This window comes from Euleptes europaea, chromosome 15, assembly GCF_029931775.1.
Source record: "Euleptes europaea isolate rEulEur1 chromosome 15, rEulEur1.hap1, whole genome shotgun sequence".
In the NCBI taxonomy this organism is placed as follows: Eukaryota; Metazoa; Chordata; class Lepidosauria; order Squamata; family Sphaerodactylidae; genus Euleptes; species Euleptes europaea.
In genome coordinates, this window is record NC_079326.1 from 43,904,653 (window position 1) to 43,931,235 (window position 26,583).

The 26,583-nt window shown below is 41.1% G+C and overlaps 1 protein-coding gene across 1 annotated transcript in view; it reads right to left on the bottom strand.

The window, feature by feature from the left end:
• Positions 1 to 7,766: 7,766 nt before the first annotated feature.
• CWC22 (CWC22 spliceosome associated protein homolog) overlaps positions 7,767 to 26,583 on the bottom strand; it is a 35,876-nt gene continuing 17,059 nt past the window's right edge. The window contains exons 13-19 of the mRNA XM_056861443.1: positions 25,229 to 25,289; positions 22,358 to 22,435; positions 17,886 to 18,038; positions 16,921 to 17,048; positions 13,806 to 13,907; positions 13,372 to 13,562; positions 7,767 to 8,350 (exon numbers count right to left, since the gene is read on the bottom strand). Coding sequence (XP_056717421.1) covers positions 7,767 to 8,350; positions 13,372 to 13,562; positions 13,806 to 13,907; positions 16,921 to 17,048; positions 17,886 to 18,038; positions 22,358 to 22,435; positions 25,229 to 25,289 — 1,297 coding nt within the window. The remainder of the gene's footprint in view (positions 8,351 to 13,371; positions 13,563 to 13,805; positions 13,908 to 16,920; positions 17,049 to 17,885; positions 18,039 to 22,357; positions 22,436 to 25,228; positions 25,290 to 26,583) is intronic.

Here is a 26,583-nt window from a genome sequence, read left to right on the forward strand (position 1 = left end):
CCCTGAATAGCCCTCTCCTCCATGAACATGTCCACTCCCCTCTTCAAGTTTTCCAAGTTGGCAGCCATCGCCACATCTTGGGGCAAGAAAAATACTTCCTTGTATCTGTTTTGAATCTCACCCTCCAGCTTCAGCAGAATCTTTGGTTTGTAATAACATGTAATTGACAACCAAATACTAAACACCTAGGATACAATTACAAATCCAGTCCTGTGTCCGAATTAAGGTCCAAAAGGTGAATAAATGCAGTTAATTGTATAAACATTCAGGTTGAATCTTACTAGTTCACATGCTGGGCTTGAACTCATATGAGAACGTATGAGTTCAAGCCCAGCATGTGAACTAGCGAGAGTGCAGTCCATGTATAAATAGTGACCCTGATGAAGAAAAATTCGAAAAAGGTGACTACCCTGTCTTTTGGGGGTTCCCAAGAACCACCTTACAGGGTTCAGGATAACGGAGTCTAGCTCTGATGAAATTGGGATAAGAACACTACTTGCGAATCTGAAAAGAGCAACAAGGACTGTTCATGGAATAGATCATATAGACTTCAACTTCTGGATTCAACCTGAATATTTATAGAATTAACTGCATTTATTCACCTTTTGGGTCTTATTTTGGACACACACAACTGAATTTATAATTGTATCCTAGGTGTTTAGTATTTGGTTGTCAATTACATGTTACTACAAACCAAAGATTCTGATATATTGCATGGATTATTACTCATCGCTGCTGTTATTTTGCTGAACACCTGGATATTGGCAGCCCTATGGAAATCCCTTCTGTTACCGGAAATGTTCTACAGGATCCAAGTCATTGTCTACTTCCACCCTTCTTCTGGCTTGGAAGTCAAGCCACATTCATATAACAGGAGAAAATATAAAGAGACATCTTGTGGTATGTTAAAGGCCATCACCAAGTAACCACAAGAGTCTCCATTTATTGTAGACTAAAGACTTCCATGGCTTTCTTTACCACGGCACCACTTCTGTTAGAAATTAAACGCTGAAGGGGATTGTTTTATTTTAAGGTCTTGCCAGAGTTAAAATAGCTATTAATCTTGCCTTTCAGAAGGGCGATTCCTCAAGATTAAGAACAACAACGCAGCTGACCTTGAAAATGGGTGTTTCAGCCAGGGCGCAACATACAGCTTATTTCAAGGGTTGCTCTGAGAGTGTGTGTTGTTAGCACACAGCGGCAGGAATTGCCATTATGAAAATAAGATCCATAAATAGCATAAAATTGAAAGCTATTCGAGACAAAGTGAAGTAACCTCTAGTTATAGCTTTCTGCCCTTTATAGCGAACCCAGTCATTTCCTTCACCTCATTTGTAATCAAAGAAAGGCTGATTGCAGAATGTGGCAAATACTGCCATGGGGCATTAGAGGATAACCCTTGGTTGTCCCTCAATTCACTTTTAGCCTTAAATTGCTGCTGGAGCGCATGTAAAAATATCCCAAGATGGTTGAAAGATAAATGCACACTTTACAAAGAAATCATAGCGTGTTTTAAGGCACACTTCTACTTATATCACCATAAAAATGTATCCTTTGTTTTCCAGTGACACACATAGAGAACTCCTTTATTTTAAAGTCACTTCATTTATACCTTACCTTTCTCCTGAATGGGGACCCAAAGCAGCTTAAATCCTTCTCTTCTCCCCTACTTTATCCTCTCAGAGGATAAATTCGTCTCAGAGTGTGTGTGACTGGCCCAAAGTCCACTAGCAAACTTCCATGGCAGAATGGGGATTCGTACCTGGGTCTCCCAGATCCTAGTCTGACACACCAACCTCTTAGGGTTGCCAGCTCCGGGTTGGGAAATATCTGGGGATTTCTGGGGTGGAGCCTGCAGAGGATGGGGTTTGGGGAGGAGAGGGACTTCAATGCCATAGAGTTCAATTGCCAAAGCGGCCATATTCTCCAGGTGAACTGATCTCTATCGGCTGGAAATCAGTTGTAATAGTGGGAGATCTCCAGCTAGTACCTGAAGTTTGGCAACCCTATAACCACTACACCAAGCTGGCTCATCTAACCTTTTTTGCTACCAGATCACATCACTCAGGAATGTAGGCGGGTGAAGTGGCTGGATAAGAAAGGCAGCGAACGAAATATTGTGAATATTTTTAAATATGTCAAGCATGTCCTTATATATATAAAACACACTCACACACACTCTATCTATCTATCTATCTATCTATCTATCTATCTATCTATCTATCTATCTATCTATCTATCTATCTATCTATCATATGAACAGTAAAATCCCACTTGTTCTTTAACTAGCAATCTCAGGGAAACTGCTTTATCAATTTTAACCGTACAGAAAGAGTTTCCTACATCAAGGCATAAGTCATTCGGGAGGAGCGTTTAAGGTAAACGGGGAAACAAGTGTTTAACCCCACTTAAAAGGTTATTTGGAAGGCAATTTTACTGAACAGGACCTGCTTCCAAATCATGGCTTAGGAAGCCAATGTGTTGACATAGCAAGCAGGCACTCTCATTCAGTAGAAGACGCTTCCAAACATCCCGCTGGCATGTTTATACTAGCAGCAACTGGCACATGGCTGAACACAGCTGATGTCTGGCCTTTGTGGACAGTTAGCTAGCAAGAAGTTAGCAAGGACAGTTAGCGAACGATAGACAGGATGAGTGGCTCTGCAGTGGTCAAGAGCAAGTGTTGTGGAAGGCGGTTTTAATGACAGAAAGTTAATTTTCTGGAAGGAATTTTTTTCCTCCAAGTAACAAAACAACCACACGCATTTTGACTGGTATTCAAATTAACTAAAAAGAAAACAAAGCCTGGTCAGTGTTACTGCTCTGAAACCCACAATGCGACTGCTTTATTATAACATTGTTATGTCGTAAATCCTACCTGCAACTAGAGGAAAACTACTCCTCCAACAAGGTATTAAAAGGAAATTATAATGTTACATCACCTCCATAGTATTTTGCAGGTGGTTGCGTCAGGGAGAACCTTATGCTATAGTTGGAGTCCGTGTGGAACCCCGGGGGAAAGGGGAACTATATGGAAATCCCATCACACCCTCAAAATTTACCCCCCCAGGACTCTAAGATGACGGCTTGAGCAGGTTAAGATGGGGCGTGTGTGTCTTGAGCAGTTTAACTTCCTCTCATTTTGCTTTTGTTTGACACTCACATATTTGTAGCATTCATGCCCTTGTAGCCCGGTTAGCCTACATCTGGTCTCCCCCCCACCGGCTCCCCCCAGTTCATTTACTAAGTTATATTTTTTCTGCTTACCTTGGAGGTCCCCAGGTATGTAGAAACCTTGTCGGTGGGTGGCTTGTATCCTTCCATGGGGGGCATCAGTAGAACAAGCTGGGAAGAAAATTTGGAACCCCCTAAAATTTCTCCCTCGTACATTCTATGAACTTTCAGGGGAATGAGCAGGCTAATTTCCCCCCTCCAAATGTTCCCTTTTATTGACATTTTACTGACCATATTTATTCTTCCTCAGGCTTTCATTTGTTTTTGTCTTTCTCTTTTGATAAATTCACAGTTATATTTTTTCTGGGCAACTGGAGAATGCCCCCCTCCCCATATGTAGAGATGCCTACTTTGTCTTGTGAATGGCATGGCTTTTCTACATTCATCATCTGCACAGGGCCAGCTATTAGATGCAGAGATGATACCCTGGACCAGTACAAGAGGGGAAGAGATTTTGAAGCTGACATTTACGAACAAGAGTGCAGTCTAACAGGTGCTCAGATATTTTGAGAGCGCAGAACACCAAAGTGGACATTAGTCTAGCACAGGCTTGTGACAAGATCTTCCCATGACAAGAGACCAGGGGAGCGTTCTCATTTATATCATGGCTGTGAGCCTAAAGGGGTCCTACTAAGGAGAAATCTGTTAGGATCAGAGAAAAAGTGAAGGGAGGAAGCTGAGGGACACGTGCCATGAAGTGTACCCTCCTACCCCTCACTCTTCTCCCCACCCAAAGGGAGGGAAATGTAACCCGACACATACATTATACCACCTAGTTACAACTAGAGGAACGCATTTACGGTTGCCAAATAAATTGGATGCTCGTGGGCAGCTAAAGTTTAGGGGTGAGCTGGAAGCTTCTTTAACCCCCCAAAGCTCAAAAACGTCAAACTGTTAAAGGAGATTATAACATTACATTTAAAAATTCCACCTGGAAATGGAGCACATTGTTTTCAACTGCAGGGAACAGTATATTATAGCAAATAGATATCATGAAGAGCAGTCTGTGCCAATCCCGTCAATAGTTAAAACAGGGGGAAAGCTCCATTTACATTAATAGTTTTTTTTAAAGGGAGATGGATGGAATGTAACAAAAAAAGCAAACCATTATTTCCCCCACCAAGTCTGAGTTACACATACACACACGCATAGTATTTAACATCAAACTTTGTGGCCTGTCAGTAGAACATAGAAACAAGGCCACACTCTGTTAGTACAGGGCCCTGAATTTTTTGGGAAGAATACCCAGATATGCAGAAACCAATCAGTTTGAGAATTAAACACACACACACAAGATGATTTGATGAGGTGGAATCTCAGTTGGGGGAAATAAAAGGAAAACAGAAAAGGAAAATTCACCCATGGCAGCCCAGAAACAAATGAGGGACAAGGGTTTTCTTGTAATGTCAATGAACAACAGCTTCAAGGATTAACCAGCACAGGGGACAACACTTTTAACACTTAATAGTATTCCTGGAACTGGGGATAAAATTAGGGTCAGGGGATGCGTTCCCAACCCGTTTTCCCACAGAGCCTACAATTTCAAACCAAGACAAATCAACTTTATTGTATGTAACCATAGGCCTTTACAACAGACACCAACTAAATTACCTAATAACGGTGTGGAAAATTTAATACAAGAAAATATTAGACCAAAGAATTCCTTCTACAACTGACAGCTGCTTCATTCACTCCTTTTTACCTGAATCTTGATCAGCCGTCATTCCAAACTGCGCCATTCTACATATAGCATATTTTCACAAGACAGAACACTACAAATACTACTTTGAAGGCCAACCTATATAAAACAAACAAATGGTGAGTCGAAAATGTCCTTTTGGGCCCAACATATAGTAAGCGCTTCACACAGTGCAATTCTTTTTAGCTTGGCCAATGCCACAAATACAAGATGGGCCACAAGAATTTAATGTCTTCCATCCAAATCAGCAGAAGGCATACAGTGGAATCTGAGCTCTATACAAGCTGATGTAAAAAGAAAGAATGACATTATCTTAGATACCGAGGCCTATTTTGATCCTTCTAAAGCATCCGTTACCATCTGGGGAAATTTGTAACTCCAATCAAATTCACATATTCATTAGCATCTTGTCTTCTATAAGCTTAGATCCCCAGAAAACTAATTCCCTCTGGGGACAGGAGAGACGTCTCTAAGATGTACCCAAACACCCTTTTCAAGTTCTCAAAGAAAAATAATCTCTTCTTAGGCAGATGCCATTGGACCCAAACTTGTTTTTCCTTCCATGGAAAGAGTTCTTCCACTCACGGAAGGTATCATTCCATAAGAAGAAGGTCACCTCTGGATCTAATGCCAAGGTTTGGATCCAACCCATGATACTCTGCCATCCCAAACCCCAATATACTTATGTATTCAAGCAGAGATAGACGGAAAGCTCTAAGAAGTACAGCTATAGTCCCAACTGGCAGGAATAATCTTCTTACATATGTATTCCCAAGTGTTTCCAGCTCAGCAATATTCTTCAGATACAGCTTTCTGAGTCGTATAATATTTGAGCAAAGATTTTCACTACCAAATTACTTCACAGCAGGCTTTATTCAGTAACTAGTGAAACTGCCCATCATTAGGTCTTATTATCGGAAACGGTATTAGTCTAACACAATAACTGTTTATTAAAATGCTTATTCAGTGGACTAGAACTAGCTCAACATTTGAGGCTTATGTAACAACCAAAATTAATGTTGTGAATGATCAGACACATCAAATAAGTTCTACCTCTTTTAAACATTCACTCTGCAAAATGTTTCAAAAAATCTATCCATGGTTTGTTTTTTAAATGAATCAAAAAGATCAAAAAGTTGAAGAACCGTTATATTTGGAGAAAATAGATCATTTCGTATTGTTTGACTGAAATTAATGGTTTTTTGCAAACTCCTTTATTTTCAGGACGGCTTCCATATGTACCATCCCCAGTGTTTCTCAGCTAAAATAATCGTGCAAGTTGCACATATTATTCAACAAAGCAATGAGTGAAAAAGTATATAGAACAATACCTCTATTTACATGACTAGTTTGCAAAACAGGTTGTTTATTACTTAAACCTCTAAAAATTCTGATTGTGATGGAGCAGCAGAAGTGGCTTATCCGAACTTCATCAATAAATCCGAAAAGATTTAACAGGATGTGTTTTATGACTTTAAAGTCAAGAATAAAGCAGTCATAATAAATAAGAGGCCCTGAAAGAAAACACTTCCACAGCACATCCTCATGTTTATAGCTTACATTTTTCTGAAGAAATGAGACAATACTACAGCAATCCTTTGGCTATCTTCATATCGCTAAATTCATGAATACACTTAAAAAAATGAACTAGCCTTCAGAGCGTTTCTGTGGCTGAAAGTCAAAGCAGATTTACAACTATCTTTGGTTGTCTTCAGTCCCTATTCAAACTAATATGAACATTTCAATGCTGCCCCACTATTAGGATTAGATCCAGACTACATTTTCTACTAATATAAGGCACTAGTCAGCAGAAGGGGACTTCCTCTTCCTTCCATTCCAGCTGCTCCACTGATCTTCCTGAAATGTTTCTTCTGGGGGACCTTCCCAAGAATGGCACAAGGGGCAAATTGGGTGTCAGTAGAGGAAAAGGGGAATTGGCAGTAATTACACTTCCCTTCCGTTAGTGGAAAATTTAGTCTGGATCCATCCCTGACCTTTGTATAGCAAACATTTTATAACAGGCTTCATGGAGTTGCTCAATCACAAACAAAATATAGTTCACCCAAGAAAAAAAGTTATGATGGCGACCACTGTACTGCAGATTCTTAAGCTCTGAAGAAAGTTATACTTTAATTAGTCACCTGGGTTAATTGTTGATGTCAGTTCGCTATTACTTTAAAGTGAACGCATAACTTGATTCACAAATGCTTTATGTTCATTTTTTTAACTCTCAAAAGTTTTTTTTTTTTTTTATCATCCTCCTCTACCTCTGACAAGCAAAATCAGGAAAGTGGACATTATGTGATGTAAGCGATACCACAATATCTTCTGATTTCTGTAAAGGTTTCCAGTTCAAAGCTGTAGCTCACAATTTCTTATTGAAAAACAAAAAGGCAAAATCAATTTGCTTCATGGCTTACAGAATTGCGGGTGTGAACCCTTTCAGCCTCCGTACTCAAATTATACTGTTCTGAGAACCGTCTGGCAAACAAAACTAATGAAAACCCAGCACTTCAGATAGTATAAATAGTATTTACATTTTCTTTTTGGTGATACTAAGCACGAAATTCAGCAAAAATGTTTAAAAGTTTTTTATTGACAAAATAAACAGGATTTGATTGTTCTTTGACCCAAACACTCAAACAGCAGGTAAGCGGAAGGCTTCAGCAATCACAGCCATAAGAAGACATACTGAAAAGGTTATAAAAAAAAGCCCAATGACGTTTACAAAGGACTTTGTACAAAAGGAACTTTCTACGAAATGGGACCCCAGAATGTTAATAAAATGTAGTTTGCATCCAAAGGAAAAAGCACTATCATCAGTCTATCAGCTTCACTTGCGTCTGTGCGGGGAATTCTCCTTGTGTCTCTGCCTACCGTCGTCTTTCCTCAGCTCTTTCAGTGGCTCAGCATTTCGGCTGTGTTTTTGCGGAACCTTCTCCGAGCCATTCCGATAACGCCCGTCATCCCTCGGGCTGGGATAGTTATGGGATTTCTCCCTAGACTTTGATCTGTCCTTTCTCCTTCTGTGGGGTTCGCCATCTGGAGTCCAGTGCCTGTCCCTGCCTTCGTTATCCGAGGAAGAATTTCTTCTCTCTCCTCTTTTCTTTTTAGAATGACCACGTTGGCTTTCTACATGAGTATTACTTTCCTGATCCCTGTCTTTCTCACTCCAATAGCTGTTCCTGTCAGTGTAATGATCTCTGTCATAGGACGATTTCTTTGAAACATCGTTTCTCCGAGTTGGGTCTCTTGAATTTCTGTCAGTGCTCCTTTCTGAGCTTCTCTCCGCCTCATTCTCCCACTCAGGCTGCCTCCTTTCCATTTTCTTTTCAAGCTGTTTCTTTTTACTTCCCTCTTTTCTCCTGTTACCAGTGTCTGCTGTTTTCTTCTTTTGCGACTTCCTCTTTGTCACACCTGAAAGTATCAAACACACAAGATTTTGCTTTTTAGGTTAATGTCTTAACTCAATGCACCGCAATAAATTGTCTTGGGCCCATCAATCCCATTGCGACCTCAGAGTGTCATAAGCGTGCTGACCTTTTACCTCCCCGAAAGTCATTCTGTAGGACCTTCCAACTCCTTGTAGGCACCTCCTGCTTGTGCAACAAGACCTCTGGATACAAGCAACAGACTGTTGTGTAGGTACTATGCCAATATGCCCATTCATCCAGTGCTTTTCTGGCTTGAGCTAATGATTTTTCTCTCTAAGTTGGAAGTTTTCCAGTACAAAGAAGCTGCATCCACCTTACTCTTCTGTTTAGTCAACCATTCTGAGACAAATGAAAGGCTGGGCAATATCAACATTGTTGACACTATCACTTCCTGCATACTTCACTGCTTTATTCCACAACCTTCTCAACAACAAAGGCAGCTCTAAGTCAGTAGAACTGCCTTTGTTGTTGAGAAGGTTGTGGAATTAAGCAGTGAAGTATGCAGGGGGTGATAGTGTCAACAATGTTAGAGCAGGAACTGCAAGCTTTACTTCGAGACCAATATACACTACGAGATCATCTATTACGGATAGAGAATATCTACAGAATAAACTCTTCATATGCAAGGAGGAAGAAAATTCCCAGAGATATATTGGTGAAGTTTACACATCAAAGAGCTAGAGACAAAATTCTTCATGTGCAAAGAGAAGACCCGCTTACCTATAAAGAAAAAACAAACCTACCGGCCAGTGTGATACAAAAAAGGAAGCAATTTGATGAACTGAGATCTTTAAAGAAGAAAACAACAACAACAAAGGCAGTTTAACTAGCAGCAATTCAGCCCCTTTAACTTGCAAACAATGTTCTCTCCTCCGTTTGACTAAAAAAATAAATACATTTCAAAGCTTCAAAAATCCACTGCTAAAGAGAGAAAATGCTTTATTAGCGGAAGAGAGCTTTTAATCCTACACCAAGAGTAAGCTACTTGGTCCATCCTAAAAGCCTCACTGGAAACCCTTCACGGGAGGTGTCAGCTAATCTGCATATTCTAGTTGCAAAATAATTAACGGTCTGAATAGAATTCATGCACATCTGGTGAGTCTCAGAATACATTTGGCGAGCGTCAACATCTCCGCTATTAGCAAAATTTGATGGGCAGGTGTCTACCAGCAGGACAGCAAAATGGAGCCTACTCACAAAGTGGAGGTTCCTGAACAGTTGGGGGACAACCTGGCTATGCAGAATGCTACCACTTTGTAAGTTAAAAAGAATTCCAGTGCAAAGGACTGACCATGCTCATTGCTCTCTCTGAGTCTTCAAGCGCTGGGGCAGCTGCATGTTAGTTTAAAGGGGTGAGAAGAGACAAAATTGGCTCGTTCAACCTGCTAACAATTAAGAGCATCCAAGCAGTGTAGCTTGGGTTTACCACTCCACGCCACAAGACTTGCATCCTGTGACACGAGTTCCTTCCTTTATTCTTGGCAATAAAACCCACTATACCGTTTTGGAGGGCACTGACCACTCTGAACCTTTGGGGGACAGAGGAAAGGGGGGTTCTGTAGGTCCTAACTAGAATCATACCACCACAAAACATTCATTCCCCCAACACCTCTCTCTTGCAGAGCAGTGGGAGAGTTTCCTGCTCACTTAACCTTGAACCATAAACATGGCAACTGAGCTTCAACTACATGATTGCTCTCTTTAAGTATTTGAAGGGCTGTCACTTAGAGGAGGGCAGAGAGCTGTTCCCGTTGGCAGCAGAGGATAGGATTTGCAATAATTGGTTTAAATTGTGGGCAGGATATTAGGAAATTTTTTTTTACAGTAAGTTGTTCGACAGTGGAATCAGCTACCAGGGGAGGTGGTGAGCTCCCCCTCACTGGCAGTCTTTAAGCAGACGCTGGACAATCACTTGTCAGGGATGCTCTAGGCTGATCCTGCATTAAGCAGGGGGTTGGACGATGGCCTGTACGGCCCCTTCCAACTCTATGGTTCTATGGACTGGATTTTTGAAGTTCAGCACTAAGGTCACTTTCAAACAAGACTTTCACTGCGGTTTCACCGCCAAAGTGCCAGGCTTTTTGTTGTTGCTGTTGTTTTTGTACCTTCCAAGGTATAAAAAAAATGAACTTCCAAAGTATATAAAATTGGTCCGCTGTCAGCAATAGTATGCTGGAACAGCTATGCTCTTGGGACAAAACGTCTTCACCGTTACAGATTTGCACGAAAGAACAATTTTAATTCCAACCTTCGAACCAGCCCAGGGCTCTCTTCACTATCATTACAAATAAACAAATGAAAGTGGATTCCCACCCCCATCCCCACCCATCATTATAAATGCTGCTGCATTTAATCATTTTGGCAACACTTCTGCTTTTGTTACCCCCAAAATCAGAATGTACTGCTGAGGCTATCAAAATGCATCATTTTACAATCTATTACTTTTCAGCGGGGGGAAAAGGACAAAAACATCAGTATAGAACGTACTAAAATTAAAAATGTGTGTGTGTGCGTGTGTAGGGGGAAGCAATGCTTACACCAGCAGACTGCAGCCTCTGTTCATTTGTCACCAAGGACTTACCTCGCCGGTTCCTATCTAGCTGCAGCTGTCCATGCATAAACCATCTGGCTCTCTGCTGAAATGCCACATCTCTGATCTCGCACTCCATTACGCCTCCCTTGTTATAAATCTGATGTACTTGATTTAGGCCACACAAAGCAAACTTGCGGCAACAGATTACAGAGGGCTGTTCCTCCACCATTCCTAATCCACACGGTTGCAGTGAATTAAAAGACTTTTGGTTCCTAAAGTTGTTAATAAATTAATTTTAAACCAGCAGGCAGAATCCTACATGCAGAAGCTCATGCTGGGTTATCATCTGCTCTCACCACTGACTGTATTCTCAAGATTGGACTAGCAGGCATTTTGGGGGGATTACGATAGTCACTATATTTCATATTAAGTAGTTTAAAAACTAGCAGGGTAACTCTTACTAAAAAAAAAGCTAATTATAAAATTCCCATTATGTGTATACTGTGCAGTCAGCAAAAGAGTCTTAAAAAGGGCAGGAAGAAACACAAAACAAGTGGTATTACACCAGCGGGGTATAGTGGTTAGGAATGGTAGACTCTAATCTGGAGAACTGGGTTTGATCCACTGGGTATTCATGAGTATCAACTGACCACTGAGGAAGGCCAAACAGGCCGAAACGCATCTGGCATGCACTTAGAATCACAGAATTATAGAGTTGGAAGGGACCACCAGGGTCATCTAGTCCAACCCTCTGCACAATGCAGGACATTCACAACTACCTCCCCCACACACCCCAGTGACTAGAAGATGGCCAAGATGCCTTCCCTCTCGTCATCTGCCTAAGGTCATAGAATCAGCATTGCTGACAGATGGCCATCTAGCCTCTTCTTAAAAACATCCAGGGAAGTCCGAACCTAGGATATGTCCGAACTAGCCTCAACAGACTCCCCCCCCAACCTCCCAAAGGATAAGAAAAATCACACAGACTATAGCTGTCATGAGTCAGCCTGCTGAGACTTCCTCAGACAAAGAGGAAATAGAAGGAGGCAGTTCAAGAGCAGAGGAACAGCCACAGGCAGGAGCCAGAAGAAGAGTTACAGCCAGAAGATGGCTCTCCGTGTCTGCAACCTTTCAGCTCAAGGGCCTGACACCTTGCAACAAGCAGTGTCCCCAGAGGGCTCTCCAAAACCACTGGATCAGAGGAGACGGGTTTGACTGGAAATGCAACAAAGATGCTGGAGTGCGAGATTGCCAGCCCAGCGTAGAGCCCCTTCTTGACAACAGTGACGAGGCAGAGCAGGGCTGAAGCATACCAGCAGGCTGGGAATGTCAGATCAGCCTAATTGGCAACAGCAGTGAGATCAGGGCCTATTTAAGCATCAATTAGGCTTGGCTGTGGTGAAAGCAACTCGTCCCCAACACTTGTCTCCCTGTTATACTATGGATTCCTGGCATCCTGACTTCTTGGACTGAAATTGACTCACGACTTGGACTGCCCTTGCCTGTATTGATACCTTGGACTCTGTTTGAACTGTGACTGACCTTGGACTGCTTTCCAGACTACGCTTCATGCCTCCAGCCCACGCTATCCGCTTGCAGCAGGACAATAGCTGGGATCCCCAGAATGGTGTCTATAGGTGCCACGGCACCCACCAATGTGTTTCCCGGTCCTCACTCCCTTCTTCCCCCAAAGCAGAAAAAACACTGAACAAGTTAACACATTAAGCTACCTTTTACTGAATCAGACCATTGGTCCCTCAAGGTCAGTACTGTCTACTCAGACTGGCAGTGGCTCTCTAGGGTCTCAGGGAGAGGTCTTTCCCATCACCGACTATCTGGTCCTTTCAGCTGAAGATGCTGGGGATTGAACCTGGGACCTTCTGCATGCCAAGCAGATGCTCTACCAGTGAGCCATGGCACCTCCCCTGGCTTTTCTCCATGTTAGTGGAGTAGGTGTTCTTTCCGAACAGCCCACAGGAGGTGTCTATGTCTGTAGGAAACACCTATTTGAAAACAGCTGCCTCCATCATAGGATGACACTTAGCTTGGAACATACCAACATTTTGTGATTTGTCCTCCGCCTCCAAGGCAGCCTTTTGTGGTGGGACTCACAGAAAATTCCAAAAGTGCTCACAGGCTCAACGAATTGGGAGACCCCCCCAGACTACAGTAGAATTGTGACCATTTGTATTTACCTAAAGAATATACTATATGCAACAACAACAAAAGTGTTTAAAGCCTCTCTAACATTACCCACATATTCCTGAATGGATTTTAGATCTCTTAAATCTTCAGCCGGATAATTTACCATTTCATGACGCCTGCCAATTCAACTAAGTGAAATGACTTTCAGACACTTTGAAAGCAATGTGCCAAGTAAAGATCCATATCCCCCTCGGTGCAAATTTATAATGGCGTGCAGCGTACATTTTTTAAAAAGAGAGAGATAAATTATAGATGAAAGTTAATACTTGAATTACTGCTGTGATCACTGTCGGACGAGGATTCGCTCTCGCTGGAAGTCCCCGAGCTATCACTGCTGTTGGTGCCACTGTCTGACTCGGACGATTCAGAGTCTGAAGAGGAGTCTGATGACTCCACATCTTGTTTCTGGGTCATGATAATTTTCGGTGCGTTTTTCAGATGTTCACGTAGCTCATCCCTAAACAAATAAATTAAGCCGGTTTTAATCAGCTGGAAAACCAATACGAATATATTCTCACAATTGTGTCCCGCATTGCAGCCAGTTTTGTGTGTCTCTGAACAGAAGAACAACTGAGAAGACAGCCAGTCCCCATCTCTACAGCCTCACCCTGGAGTTCATTTCTTTTTGTGATACTGAAGTGAAACAGAATCCTGAGAACTCGATCAATTTAAAAGCAAACACAAAATGGAATTTCCTTACGTCAGTCCCCCGAGACCAATGGACGTGAAGAAATTGATGGCAAATCTTGTATTTCTTGGGTTGTCCCGAGGCAAGAGCCCTTCGAAGAATGACTGCAGAGTTCTATTAAAAACAAATGGAGCAGTCAAGCTATAGGCTGTTATTCAAGCTTTGCACATAGCGCACAATGAGCTGGGAGTGGTTCAGAAATACGAACATGGGTTTTAAAAATCCTCTCAGACCACCCACCACAATTCTGCAGGAAACCACAACAAAATGGTTTCATTTACACAAGGCTTAACAGATTTGTTGTATGTCCAACTGTCATTAAGGTAAACATCTGCAAGCTAACGAATTACAACTTTGTTTTCCCCAATCAGGCAGAAGAGAAAGGAGAAGAGTCCTATGAAACGTTCAGTGAACTTAAAAAAAATTAAGCAAATACATTACTAATTTGTCCAGTGTTTCTGACTGTTGTGATGACATGAGAATTCCAAACGACTGATTGTCATTTGTTGATATGAGTTTTAGTTAATCTCATTAAATGGATGAACACAGAGTATTATGCACTGAATCAATATTTTGGGGCTTTACCATAATAATTCAAACTACATCTATTTGAAGTGAATAACTGCTTTATGACTAGGCTGACGACTTATCTGAACGGATTAAAACATCTGCATGGAAATCAAACACCGGTGAGAAGCATGGAAATCAAACACCGGTGACTACTGCCAAGTGACCTTTTACCAAAATAATCTTTGATGGTTGGCGCCAATTTGAAAATGGTTAGAATAATGGTTTTTCAACGTTAAAACCTAGGCTTAGCAAAAGTGGCCGATTCCCCTCCGCCCCTCAGCCGCCTCGGCACTAAAACCAACATTCTGGAATTATACCGACACTAATCCACTGCTCCCTTAAGTCATTTACAAATTTTTAAAAAACAGAAGTAATTCTTTGGTACCTAGCCATTCTGCCCGATAAAAAAATTATTTACATCTGAACCTATTTCTACAATAAAGTCGCAGGGCACTGTGTTACTGTAAGCACTGAAAGGGGACTCATAGATATGGAAGTAGGAACCAAGAGGCCAACTGATATTGTGGTAGGCAGAAGATGGTGTGGCAGTAGGCTTGCCATTTGCCCAGCCATGGTGGACAATCCCCGGGCCTCGGCCCCAATCCCCCACCCTCAACAAACTGAGGAGCAGGAGAAAAAATGGCTGGAAAATAACATCCCTAGAGACAATCTCTTAACCACAGAGATCAGGGGGACATTCTAGAGCGTCATCAGAAAGTGAAGTCACATCCTCCCTCAGCTCCAGGCTACCCAGGCACCACCCTCAAAATCTCCTCGCATTTGTCCGAGACAGTGATGGCAATCCTACGCAGTAGTGTGGGGAAGGAAAATGAGGAATGCAAAGTGAGGCCTCTCAAACCTCTCAGGATATTGAAGGATTTAATTTAACACAATGTCAGTGGTCAACATCAACCATTCATGACTTAATGAAGGGTTTCATTACAGGAAAGGGCTAGTGTGAAGTCCTGCTGTGTCAGTGCTTATTCACTGTCTGGCCACAGGCACGGGAGAGCCAGTCGTAACAACATCTAGACAACTATTTAATGATGGTTGGCAACCCTTGCAGCTTTCTCCCAGGCTGGTGTCTGGAATGAAAGTGGTTTGGGGAAGGAAGGTGATGTTTTAGCACTCGTTAAGTTTGCACCTGTCACAGTTTACTCTCAGGCAGCAGTTACCAAACTTTTAGAGTCATGGAGCACTTTTCAGGAGAGAAATTCGTCACGGAGCACTAACTTTCACCTAGCACCTATATACTAAGCCGAACGACAGTAGTATTTTTCTTTTCAATCTCTTCATGGAGCACTAGGAGATGTTTCGCGGAGCACCAAGTGCTCTGTGGAGCACAGTTTGGGAACCGGTGCTCTAAGGGGATGCATTTTCCAGATTTTATGCTACTTTGCTTCACGATGATGCAGGAGAGAAATGTGGGGAAATGTCTTGCATTCTTAACTTTACAAGCACAGTGTTTGATGGAAGAACATCCAATAACTCCTACTAATCCCAAAGTGGCATCATTTCCTTCTGCCATTCTATTTTTAAAAGACATAAAATCTGGTTAACTGTCACCTCTCAAAAGAGTCAAATGAGGAAACCAAAGCCAAGACTGGCATGAAATGACTGAGATTTAGTCTCCCTTCAAAAGCTAAATTATCTCCAAACCACAAATCTAACCTATGGGTTGGCTTAGATTTGGAATCATGGTTTGTAGGTGAGAAATAAGACGAAAATGTTTTTATTCTAGCATAAGCTTTTGTTGAATAGCGCTTGCGTTTTCATCTGATAAACAGGCCTTACACATGAAAATTTATGCTAGAAGACAAATGTAGCACTTTAATGATGAGCACAAGTTATAAATATGCTGAGGCTTAATATCAATAAAAACAAAATAAGAAAATAGATACTAATGGCTATTATAATTTAATTTTAGATATAACTACACCAATGCAGAGATATTAAATATGCTTGATATAAAAGGTGATTATTTTCAGATTATGTTATATATTTAACTTGCCCGAATATTTTTTTATTTTATAACTTAGGCAATTATTTGATCATAAAATGGTGTAGAAAAGCAGGGTTATGTAGTCTGCTTGATTTGTTTCTGAATCTTTTTTTCAATTGTATGTTGGATATTTTCAGATTATGTTATATATTTAACTTGCCGAATATTTTTTTATTTTATGACTTAGGCAATTATTTGTCCAGGACGTTAACCCCTTAAATGTTGTTAATCTTACCACTTTACCCTTCTTTCCTTTTTGTTTTTTTCTGCACCCTACATAAAACTAATAAAAAATATATTAAAAAAATAACTGAGGCAATTATTTAATTGTAAAATGGTGTAGAAAAGCAGGGTGATGTAGTCTGCTTGATTTGTTTCTGAATCTTTGTTTTTTCAATTGTATGTTGGATATCTTCATTTTTTCCCTTTCCCCCCCTTCTGAATATAAAATAAAAACAAATTTTAAAAAGGTGCTGCAAGACTCCTGCTTGTTTTCACAGCAACATGCTAACACAGCTATCTGGCTGGAATTTATAATGTTAAGTTTCTACTCACTCATCCTTTAACCTTGCATTAAGGTTAGGAAGTCCCATGTATTCACTAAGTTCCTGGAAGAATATTTTAACAAAAATCCTACTGGACGATGTTGTGGTTTCTTCACTCAGGGTTATGCATTCAAGGACCTACAAATTTAAAAAGGGACAGAATATCATCAATGTCATTTTTTTCACTTAAAAGAATCTAATTGTATGTTGTGTTTTCATACTGATGTGCTTTTCTTTAAGCATGGCAGACCCCTAAGTTGTTAAACAAGTATCTCTGACACTTGATAGTCCTTTAAATACAAAGTTGTGCATATACACCGGGAGCAAACTTAAGTAACTAAGAAGTAAGTCATATTTTATTCAATAGGGGTTATTCCCAGCAAAATAAAAATCCAGTAGCACATGAAAGACTGACAACCACTCACTTCTCACAAAAGCTCATATTGAAATAAATGTTAGTCTTTAAAGCGTCCCTGGACTTTTGTTACACTACAACAGACTAACATGGCTCCCTCTTTGTAATTATTCCCAGAAATGTGTTCTTAGGACTGCAGCCACCATTTCCCTCCTTCCTCTATTGTGAGATGCCATTGTCTGTCACAGAGTACTCATGAACACATGAAGCTGCCTTACACTGAATCAGATCCTTGGTCCATAACAGTCCAATATTGTCTACTCAGGCTGGCAGCAGCTCTCCAGGGTCTCAGGCAGAGGTCTTTCACATCACCTACTGCCAGACGCTTTAACTGGACTTGTGGGGGATTGAAACTGGGACCTCCTCCATGCCAAGCAGATTCTCTACCCCTGAGATATAGCTCCTCCCCAAAGCTAAGTCAGTTCCAAAATGGCTCAAAATACACATTTTAACCACTTCTGTCTAATTTTGAAACATTTCTAAATATAAAACCACCAACAGACAGCAATAGATGTGCTAACTTTTCAGAAACCAAATGTTAGATTAAAAAAAAAACTTACACTCCATGGCAAGGAATCTGTGTATAAAAGATGGGCAAACATCTTGGCAACATTCCTCAACTTGTTTGTTTCCAGTCGGTGTATGGTATCGTACTGCTCTTTGAAAATAGCTTCAAATGATTCCATGTATTCTTTTTTCAACATACAGAACCGCTGAAATTTTAAGGCACAGTTAAGACAATCACATGAAAATAAAAAAATATGGAAATACCCCAGAACTAGACCACTATGGTAATGAGGCCCCTTCTTTTGAGATATTAGTACTAGTAATAAAATAAATCTAGAGAGCCAGTGTGGCGTAGTGGTTAAGAGCAGTGGACTCTAGTCTGGAGACCTGGGTTCGATTCCCCATTCCTCCACATGAAGCCTGCTGGTTGACCTTGAGACTTCTCAGCCCAAGAAGAGGAAGGAAATGACAAACCACCTCCAAACAATTTCTTGCTTTCAAAACCCTACGGGTTCGGCATAAGTCAGCTGTGACTTGATAGCACTTTCCACCAACACCAGTAAAATGTATTGCATATGGCCAAAGGCAGATACTAACTTGGACCCAAACATCCCATTTTCCAAAAGGAAGGCACAAAGAACCTGAGGGAGCATGGGGGTCATGCTTCTCAACAGGCTCTTTGCGCATGCACAAGGGGAAGTGCTCACTTTTATGTACAAGGATCTTTAAGCTCCACACCACTACGTTTTTAGTTCATTATTAAAGTATTAGCGCGCGGGGCTGGGTGGGTGAAATTTTAGCAGAAAGGATGCTGTTTTATCAACCATTCATTTCAACATTTGATGGGATTTTAATCCAAATAGTAAACATCAGGTTTCCTGTCTCAGTGCCCACTGGGAGAGCCAGGATGGTGTAGTGGTTAAAACTGGTGTGCTCTAATCTGGAAAACCAGGTTTGATTCCCCACTTCTCCACATGAGTGGTGGACTCTAATATAGAGAACCGGGTTTGATTCCCCACTCCTCCACATGAGCGGGAGACTCTAATCTGGTGAACCAGGCTGGTTTCCCCATTCCTCCATATGGGTGACCTTGGGCTAGTCACAGCTCTCTTAGAGCTTTCTCAGCCCCACCTACATCACAGGGTGTCTGTTGTGGGGATAGGAAGGGAAGGAGAATGTAAGCCAGTTTGATTATCCTTAAAAGACACAGAAAATAGGCATATTAAACCCAATTCCTCCTCCACTTCTTCTAAACACAGTCTAACTTTTAAAAGCATATTGCTAACATTAAGAGAAACCAATGAAATTTATTTAAATATAACAGAACTCTGCTAGGAGGGCAGTCAGTCCTTTGAACAAGTATGGTCTGAACAGATTGCTAAAGGAGGAAAAGAGATTGCAGAGAAACTGTTGGACGAATTCTTTGTTTCGATATTCAAAGGCGAAGGTGCCAGACAGAAACTCTAATTAAACTGCTCAAGTGTCTTCCCCCCAAAAAGCAATTTAAGTATAACAGAGATGAAAATTTAAAAATTCACTAGTCACTGGACCTGGGTAGAATACCCCAAAAGTTGTTACACAGATCTATTGTAAAATTTTATCTCCTAAAACAAATATGCAGCTTGTTACTAAAATTGGCCTCTTTACCACAGCCTTGGAAAATAACAAAGAAGGAATGGGGGTGGGGAAGCTAATATAAAGTTATTTTCTGGTCTGTGACTGCAATAAATTATTATTATTATATAAAGTGACACGTGTGTAAACCTGTCTGTCCTAGGCAAAATTGGAAAGCATTATTAAAGCCAGGGTGATTAAATGTGAAGATGAACGAGTCTCGTTGCTGAGGAAGAATCGGCATGGCTTCTCAAAGGTAACTCCTGCATCATCAACTGGTAGAATTCTTTCAGCATGTTGATAAGGATGATCTGGTAGATATTATATACTTGGCCTTCCAAAAACACTTAACAAAAGTACTTCAGAGCCAGTGTGATGTAGTGGTTAAGAGCAGTGGTTTGGAGCAGTGAACTCTAATCTCGAGAACCGAGTTTGATTCCCCGCTCCTCCACATGAAGCCAGCTGGGTGACCTTGGGCTAGTCACACTCTTTCAGCCCCACCTACCTCATGGGGTGTCTGTTTCGGGGAGGGGAAGGTGATTGTAAGCTGGTTTGATTCTTCCTTAAGCGGTAGAGAAAGTCAGAATATAAAAAATAACTCTTCTTCTTCAGCAAAGCTTCGTATGAAAATGTAGCTGTCAAAGGTTAAGAGGATAGGTCCTCATGCACCATGAGTCTGGCCTTGGCTAGGGAGGGTGGGTTAGAAATTTTAAAAAATAAATAAATAAAAATAAATCAGCAAAAGGTAGGAGAAAATGGACAAGTCTCACAATGGAGAAGTGCAGTGGAGTCCCCCAAGAATCTGTGTGGTTTAACTGGTTCATAAGCTATCTGGGGTAAGGGGTTTGGACACTGTTTGGCATTTTCTTGTAGACTGTAAAAAGCATGATTTTGCCAGAGACAAATGGATCACAATACACATTCAGAGGTGGGGACCTGCCCTAAAGCAAGATATAGTTGCAAAGTTATTGGCTGACACTGATCCAAATGTAACCCTCGCAGTGGCAAAATTTTTATCTATGGTTTTTAATGATACCTCTTTTTAACTGTACTGTTTAGATATTATATTTTTGTATGTTTGGATATTTATTATGGAATGTACTGAATTTGTTTTGCTCATGACCTGTTGGTCCGTGAGCATAAAGAACGGAATAAAGGAAGTAAAAAAAAAGGAGTAAGGGGTGAAGGTGGCCCAGCCTCCAGATGTCAATAGATTACCAAGAATAGTTAAAACCCAAGCTAATGGTGATCAGAACTGTCCAAAGTGGGTGCCTGCTCAATGAAGTGGCAAACGAAATCCAATGTAAGTGAGTGAAAAATGAGGCACATTGGGGCAAACATTTCCTAACTTTCCACCCATAGTTTACATCTGCTACCACATTTTTATCTTACCCTCCCTCTGAGGCAGCCTTTCCAGACCAGGAACCCACTAAGCGTGGGCCCCAGCGGATTGTAAGCACGGCAGGAAGTCATGTTGACATCAGAGTCATATGACAGGAAGAGGAAGAACCAACACCTCAGTGGCATCAAGGCCAGAACTTGGCTTTAGAGATCTTATTTTTGTCTCTCACACCAGTGAAAATTGTGAGGAGCAGCAGAATCAGGAAGAACAGAAGAACTTCATGCAATTCATAATTAACAAACAGGATGCGCTGCCCCATGATGTGGTGACGGGCCCTGCTTAGTTGGCTTTAACAGGGACTTAGACAATGGTTCTCAGCCATAATAGCTTAAATGGAACTTCACGTTCAGAGGTTCATGACCGGCTTTGAACGACAGCTGCTGGGGGGGTATCAGCAGGGAAGGACTGCGGCTTTCATGCCCTGATTGTTGGGTTCCCAGAAGCATCTGGCCGACCACTGCAGGAAACAGGACACTGGGCTAGATGGATCTTTTGTCCAAAACAGTAGGGCTCTTTTCGCGGCGTTTCATTTTTTATGCTGTGAACGCTGAAGAAAAACAGGCATTTTTCAACTGAAAGTTACTTTCACACAACATGAAATGGCTAATTAAAGTTATACTTCTCCAGCTAAAGGGATACTGAACAGGCCAATATTTTCAGGGGCAACAAGAACTGGGAGAATCGAATATGCAGCTTTCTGTGATATGTAAGAGGGAGAAATTAATCTCTCATTGTAAAGGAAAAGTCAGCTGAAGACAAGCTAATTGTAATTAACCTTTTCTATCATCATTTGTTCCATGTTATCAGCACTTGCCACTAAATACCACAGAATATCCTATGATAAAAGAAATGTTAGGCAAAATGAGAGATGTAGAAGAAAACACTATTGGGGGGGGGGAACCAGTAGCATTCCCAACAAAAGAAGAGGTCGAAGAAAACCTTGAATTGCTTATTGAACACTTTCAAAATGTTCCACTATTTTTTTCTCATTTTACTGTTCCCTACCCCCTTAACTTTCTTTCTCTCTTTCTCTCTATCTCTCTCTCTATCTCTCTCTATCTATCTATCTATCAAATATTTTATCAAGTCACAGCTGACTGTTGGTGACCCCATAAAGTTTTCAAGAGATGTTCGGAGGTGGTTTGCCATTGCCTGCCTCTGCGTCACGACCCTGGTATTTCTTGGAGGTTGCCCATCCAAATACTCACCAGGGCCGACTTGCTTAGCTTCTGAGATCTGACAAGACCAGGCTAGCCTAGGGCTAACCAGGTCTTGTACGCATAAAACTTAAAACTGAACACTCAGGGTATAACATCTGAAACAAATTTCTCTGCTTGGGGTATGAAAAGACTCTACAGAAAAGCTACGACTGAGTCGATGTGAAATTATATGAGACCCTCTTTGACCTATGAACGCTCAATCCCAGATGCAAAATACCAACTGAGACTCAATATGTGTTTGTACTGGCTGCTCATGCATCCTCTTCTGTCCACTCAGAAAGCGACTCACCCCAGCCAGTAAGCCAAAGAATTTCTCATAGGTCCTTTGCTGAGCACAACAGTCGAGAATCATGTTGCATAATTCTTTCTGTTAGAGAGAAGGATGGACTTGTGAGAAAATTCTGCAAGTCAAGCAAGACATTCCTCAAGTACTTAAACAGGAAAATCTTTTAAACGTAGGAATGAGCATTACAGGCATTTATTTTTAAAAGCATACAAGTATAAATACAACATGCAATACATTAGAAATGTAAAATAATCTTATACTCTGCCAAAAGGCAACCCTATTAGACTATTGTGGCAGGAACCCACCTCAAAGTAATTTGCAGTGCAATCCTAAATCCTTGCTGGAAAGACTTAGGACAGCAACTAAACTCCCAGGCATTTTAGGAGATATGCTAGCATATTTATTTATTGTATTTATAGTCCGTCTTTCTCACAACCAAATATTCAGAAGTAAAAGCTTTCTTTGGTGGGGAAAGGCACATTTACCAGCACCTCAAGTATCATTTTAATATATGGCATTAGTCTGATACATACTTTTCATTGTTCTGCAGTAGCAACATTGCAGTCAGTCGGTTCCTGTCCAATAAAACAGGGCAAAATGCTGACGGTTGTTACTAATGAAGCCAGCATGACTTGCAGAACAAATTTCTTTTTACTCTCTTAACCGCAGTTATAATGTTTAAATATCCCCATGGGGCTGAAGTAATTAAACATTTTAATATTTTAATTAAATATTAGAACGATTTCTAGCGGAATCTCTTGCATAGTCGTTTGGAAGAAAAACGGATTTGACTACAAAGACACTCTGGCTAGCTTTGTCTCCCCTTTCAAAATAAGCAGAGGCTAGCCCTAAAGCGTCTGTCTTCCAGATTAAACATTAAAATGCTTTCATTATTTTATAGGATTGGTCTGACGGAAGTCATACAATAGCTTTAACTGTAAAAGGAAGCTTTGAGGCTGAATTTTAATCTTTCAGTTGCTGAACTGTTTGCCTGCAGCACCGTATCCAACATGCGCTTTATGAAATCACCGGCAGAACTGTGTGCATTAAAAGGAAATAAAAATCAAACAAGCCACTATCGAAGCTATATCTGAAACCCCTCTTCTCTAATCACTAGACATTCGAGACTGGGATTTTAGCAGGGCTTATAATCAGATATCTTTTATAAAAAAATATTTTTTATTAAAGAGAAAAGAAATATAATATACATACTATCCATACATCCAGTGTATCAAGCCTTCCAGAGGATGTCGAGTATTAGCAACATACTAGCCGCATATCAGTAGCAGCTATCTTATTTTATGAGAGTAATCTACTGATTACTCTCAGAAAATAAGATAGCTACTATTATTAAGAACCAATGTTCTTAACTGCTTTTTACTAAATAATTGTTTATTTGTATTAAACCTAGCATACTTAACCTAGCATACATAATTAACCAAATTATACAATTGCTAATTTCAGTTTCTGTTAAATAACCAGATATCTTCAAACCTAACCTTCAACTCATATGAATGAAGTAAAGAAATAAATAAGAACAGAGCCAAAATTTAGCCTGTTTGCTCCTCCTGTTAGGTTTATTAACCACTGGCAAGAGCCAGTGCGGTGCAGTGGTTAACAGTGCAGTACTAAGGAGAGTTACTCCAGCCTAAACCCATTCATTTCAATGAGCTTAGATTGGAGTAACTCTGCATAGAACTGCACCGTAAGTGTGTCAGACTAGGATCTGGAAGACCCAGGTCCCGATCCCCACTCTGCAATGGAAGCTCAGCTGGGTGACCTTGGGCCACTCACACACTCTCAGCCTAACCTACCTCACAGGGCTGTAGGTAAGGATGGAACGGAGGCAAGGAGAACTTATGTAATCTGCCTTGGGACCCCACTGAGGAGAATAGTTACACAATTATTTTGAGGCTGAGCAGCAATCCAGAGGATCTGTCTCATCTCCTCTTTCAATTCCAGACGATGTTTCAGGACTGGTGGAGACCCAATGCTGTGATTACAATACTGGAAGTAGGTCACAGGAGGAAACGCATGGTGTAGTGGTTAAGAGCGGTGGTTTGGAGCGGTAGAGTCAGATCTGGAGAACCGGGTTTGATTCCCCACTCCTCCACGAGTGGCGGACTCTAATCTGGTGAACCGGGTTGGTTTCTCCATTCCTTCACATGAAGCCAGCTGGGTGACCTTGGGCTAGTCACAGCTCTCTCAGAGCTCTCTCAGCCCCACCTGCCTCACACGGTATCTGTTGTGGGGAGGGGAAGGGAAGGTGATTGTAAGCCAGTTTGAGTCTCCCTTAAGTGGTAGAGAAAGTCGGCATATAAAAAACAACTCTTCTTCAAACTCTTCTTTTATGCATAAATCCTGCTCCCCAACAGTGAACACTACGCAGGTTTCCTGTTATCATGGTGCAACTCTCTAGGGGAAAAAATCAGCTTGCTCTTCAGTTTCAGAGAGAAAGCATACACATGTTTTTAGGTGGGGCTTTAAAACGGGCCCTGGCCAGCGGATGACAGTCAGCAACAAACTCACACGCTGCATAGCTTTCCCTTAAGACTCATAAACCGAATTGCTTGATGTTTCTTGCTTATTACAAGCGGCGTTGCAGCAGAGAAAACAAATTTGGGTGCGGAAAGGCACTGCGTCATCTTTCAGCATTCTATTTCAGGGGATGTTAGCGGTGAGAAAGAAACACTACAAAATTTATTACTATTTGATTGACTAGTAAGGCTAAAAAAAATCATTCTGGAAAAGCTGTGATTTAAGCTCAGGTACGTGTATTAATCCATCTGCTACGTAATGCAATTAATTTTGTTAATAAGTGAGTGAGAAAATGATACTTTTTCCAGAAACATAAAAGGAATTACGGAGAATTACCGTTTGGCTATCGGGAAAATCCATCTTCAGCAGTTTATGAGCACATTCTTCAAAGTCTAAGCTGTATGGGGGGAAGGGGACAACGACAGAAAAAAGCATATTGTCAAACACAACAGCTTAGAATACTTCTGTGCTGACAAAGTTCTTCACTTTTTGCATTAAAATGCTGGAAAGTTGCAGAACCAAAACAAAATTTGGATGGATGGATGGATGGATGGATGGATGGATGGAAGGAAGGAAGGAAGGAGATAGTCAGCTATGTTAGAAGATCTTGTATTAAGTGATGAACGCTACATCTTTCAAACTATCCAACGGCGATTATACGACCATGAAAGACAGCTCTTTCTTCCACACTCCCCAAGAATTTGTTCTCCAGGCGCTTTAGGCATTACTACAACCTATGGATCTTGTACCAACTACCTATATAATCTAGCCCTACCATTCCAGAGAAGAGCCTTCATGTTGGCAAGATTAAATGCCTTTCCATCGGCAGTGACTCATGGCAGGTTTCTTTGTACACCTCACAATGCCCGACTCTGTGCCTGTGACGTGGGAGTGCCCGACTCTGTAGAACATATCCTACTGGACTGCCCAATCCACAGCAGACCTCACCATATAATGCTCAGCCATCTGCCAGATCCTCGGTGTATAAGATCAAAAAGGGATATGACTCACCTCCTTTTAGCAGATCAGGATAGTAACCTCACTGCTCTAGTAGCCTTCTTTTTAGCTACAGCCCTCTCTGAGAGAATCCCCAAAGATCATCCGGTTCAAAAGAGCTCAAGAATTATATAAACTGTAATTTTAATTGATAAATTATCATTGCTAATGAATCATAAGAATGATTTTAACCTATCTTCGCCGGCTGTTCGGCGTGTTGTATTACTTCAAGATGCCAATAAAGGTATTGTATTGTATTGTCAGCTATGTTCCAGTGTTTCTGGTGTGAGAAATTCCTTCTCTAAGCAACACAGGAACTTCCAGACTTCCCTCTCTTCTCCTTTTCACTTTCTGCACTTCACTGACTGGCTAAATCTCTGTTCCTCAGACTTTTAAGATCCACTGCAGTAAGTAAGCTAACATGGGTAGTTTGTAAGAAGTTCCTTACAGACAAAACCGTATCAGTCAGTATTAGTACATGGCAGTTGAGTGAAAATTCACTATTTTGTCCGACATGTCGTTAAAAAAAAAATCAAAGCATCTACAAGGCCCTTTATAAAGCTCTGCTGAAAAATAATTATCATCAGCACTTTTTGCTGTTTGAACATTTTTACAGGAGATACAGCCAAAACTAATAGATTTTCAGACAGACTGAAAACAAGACGACTCTCGTTAGTGAGTCATTATTGCTACTA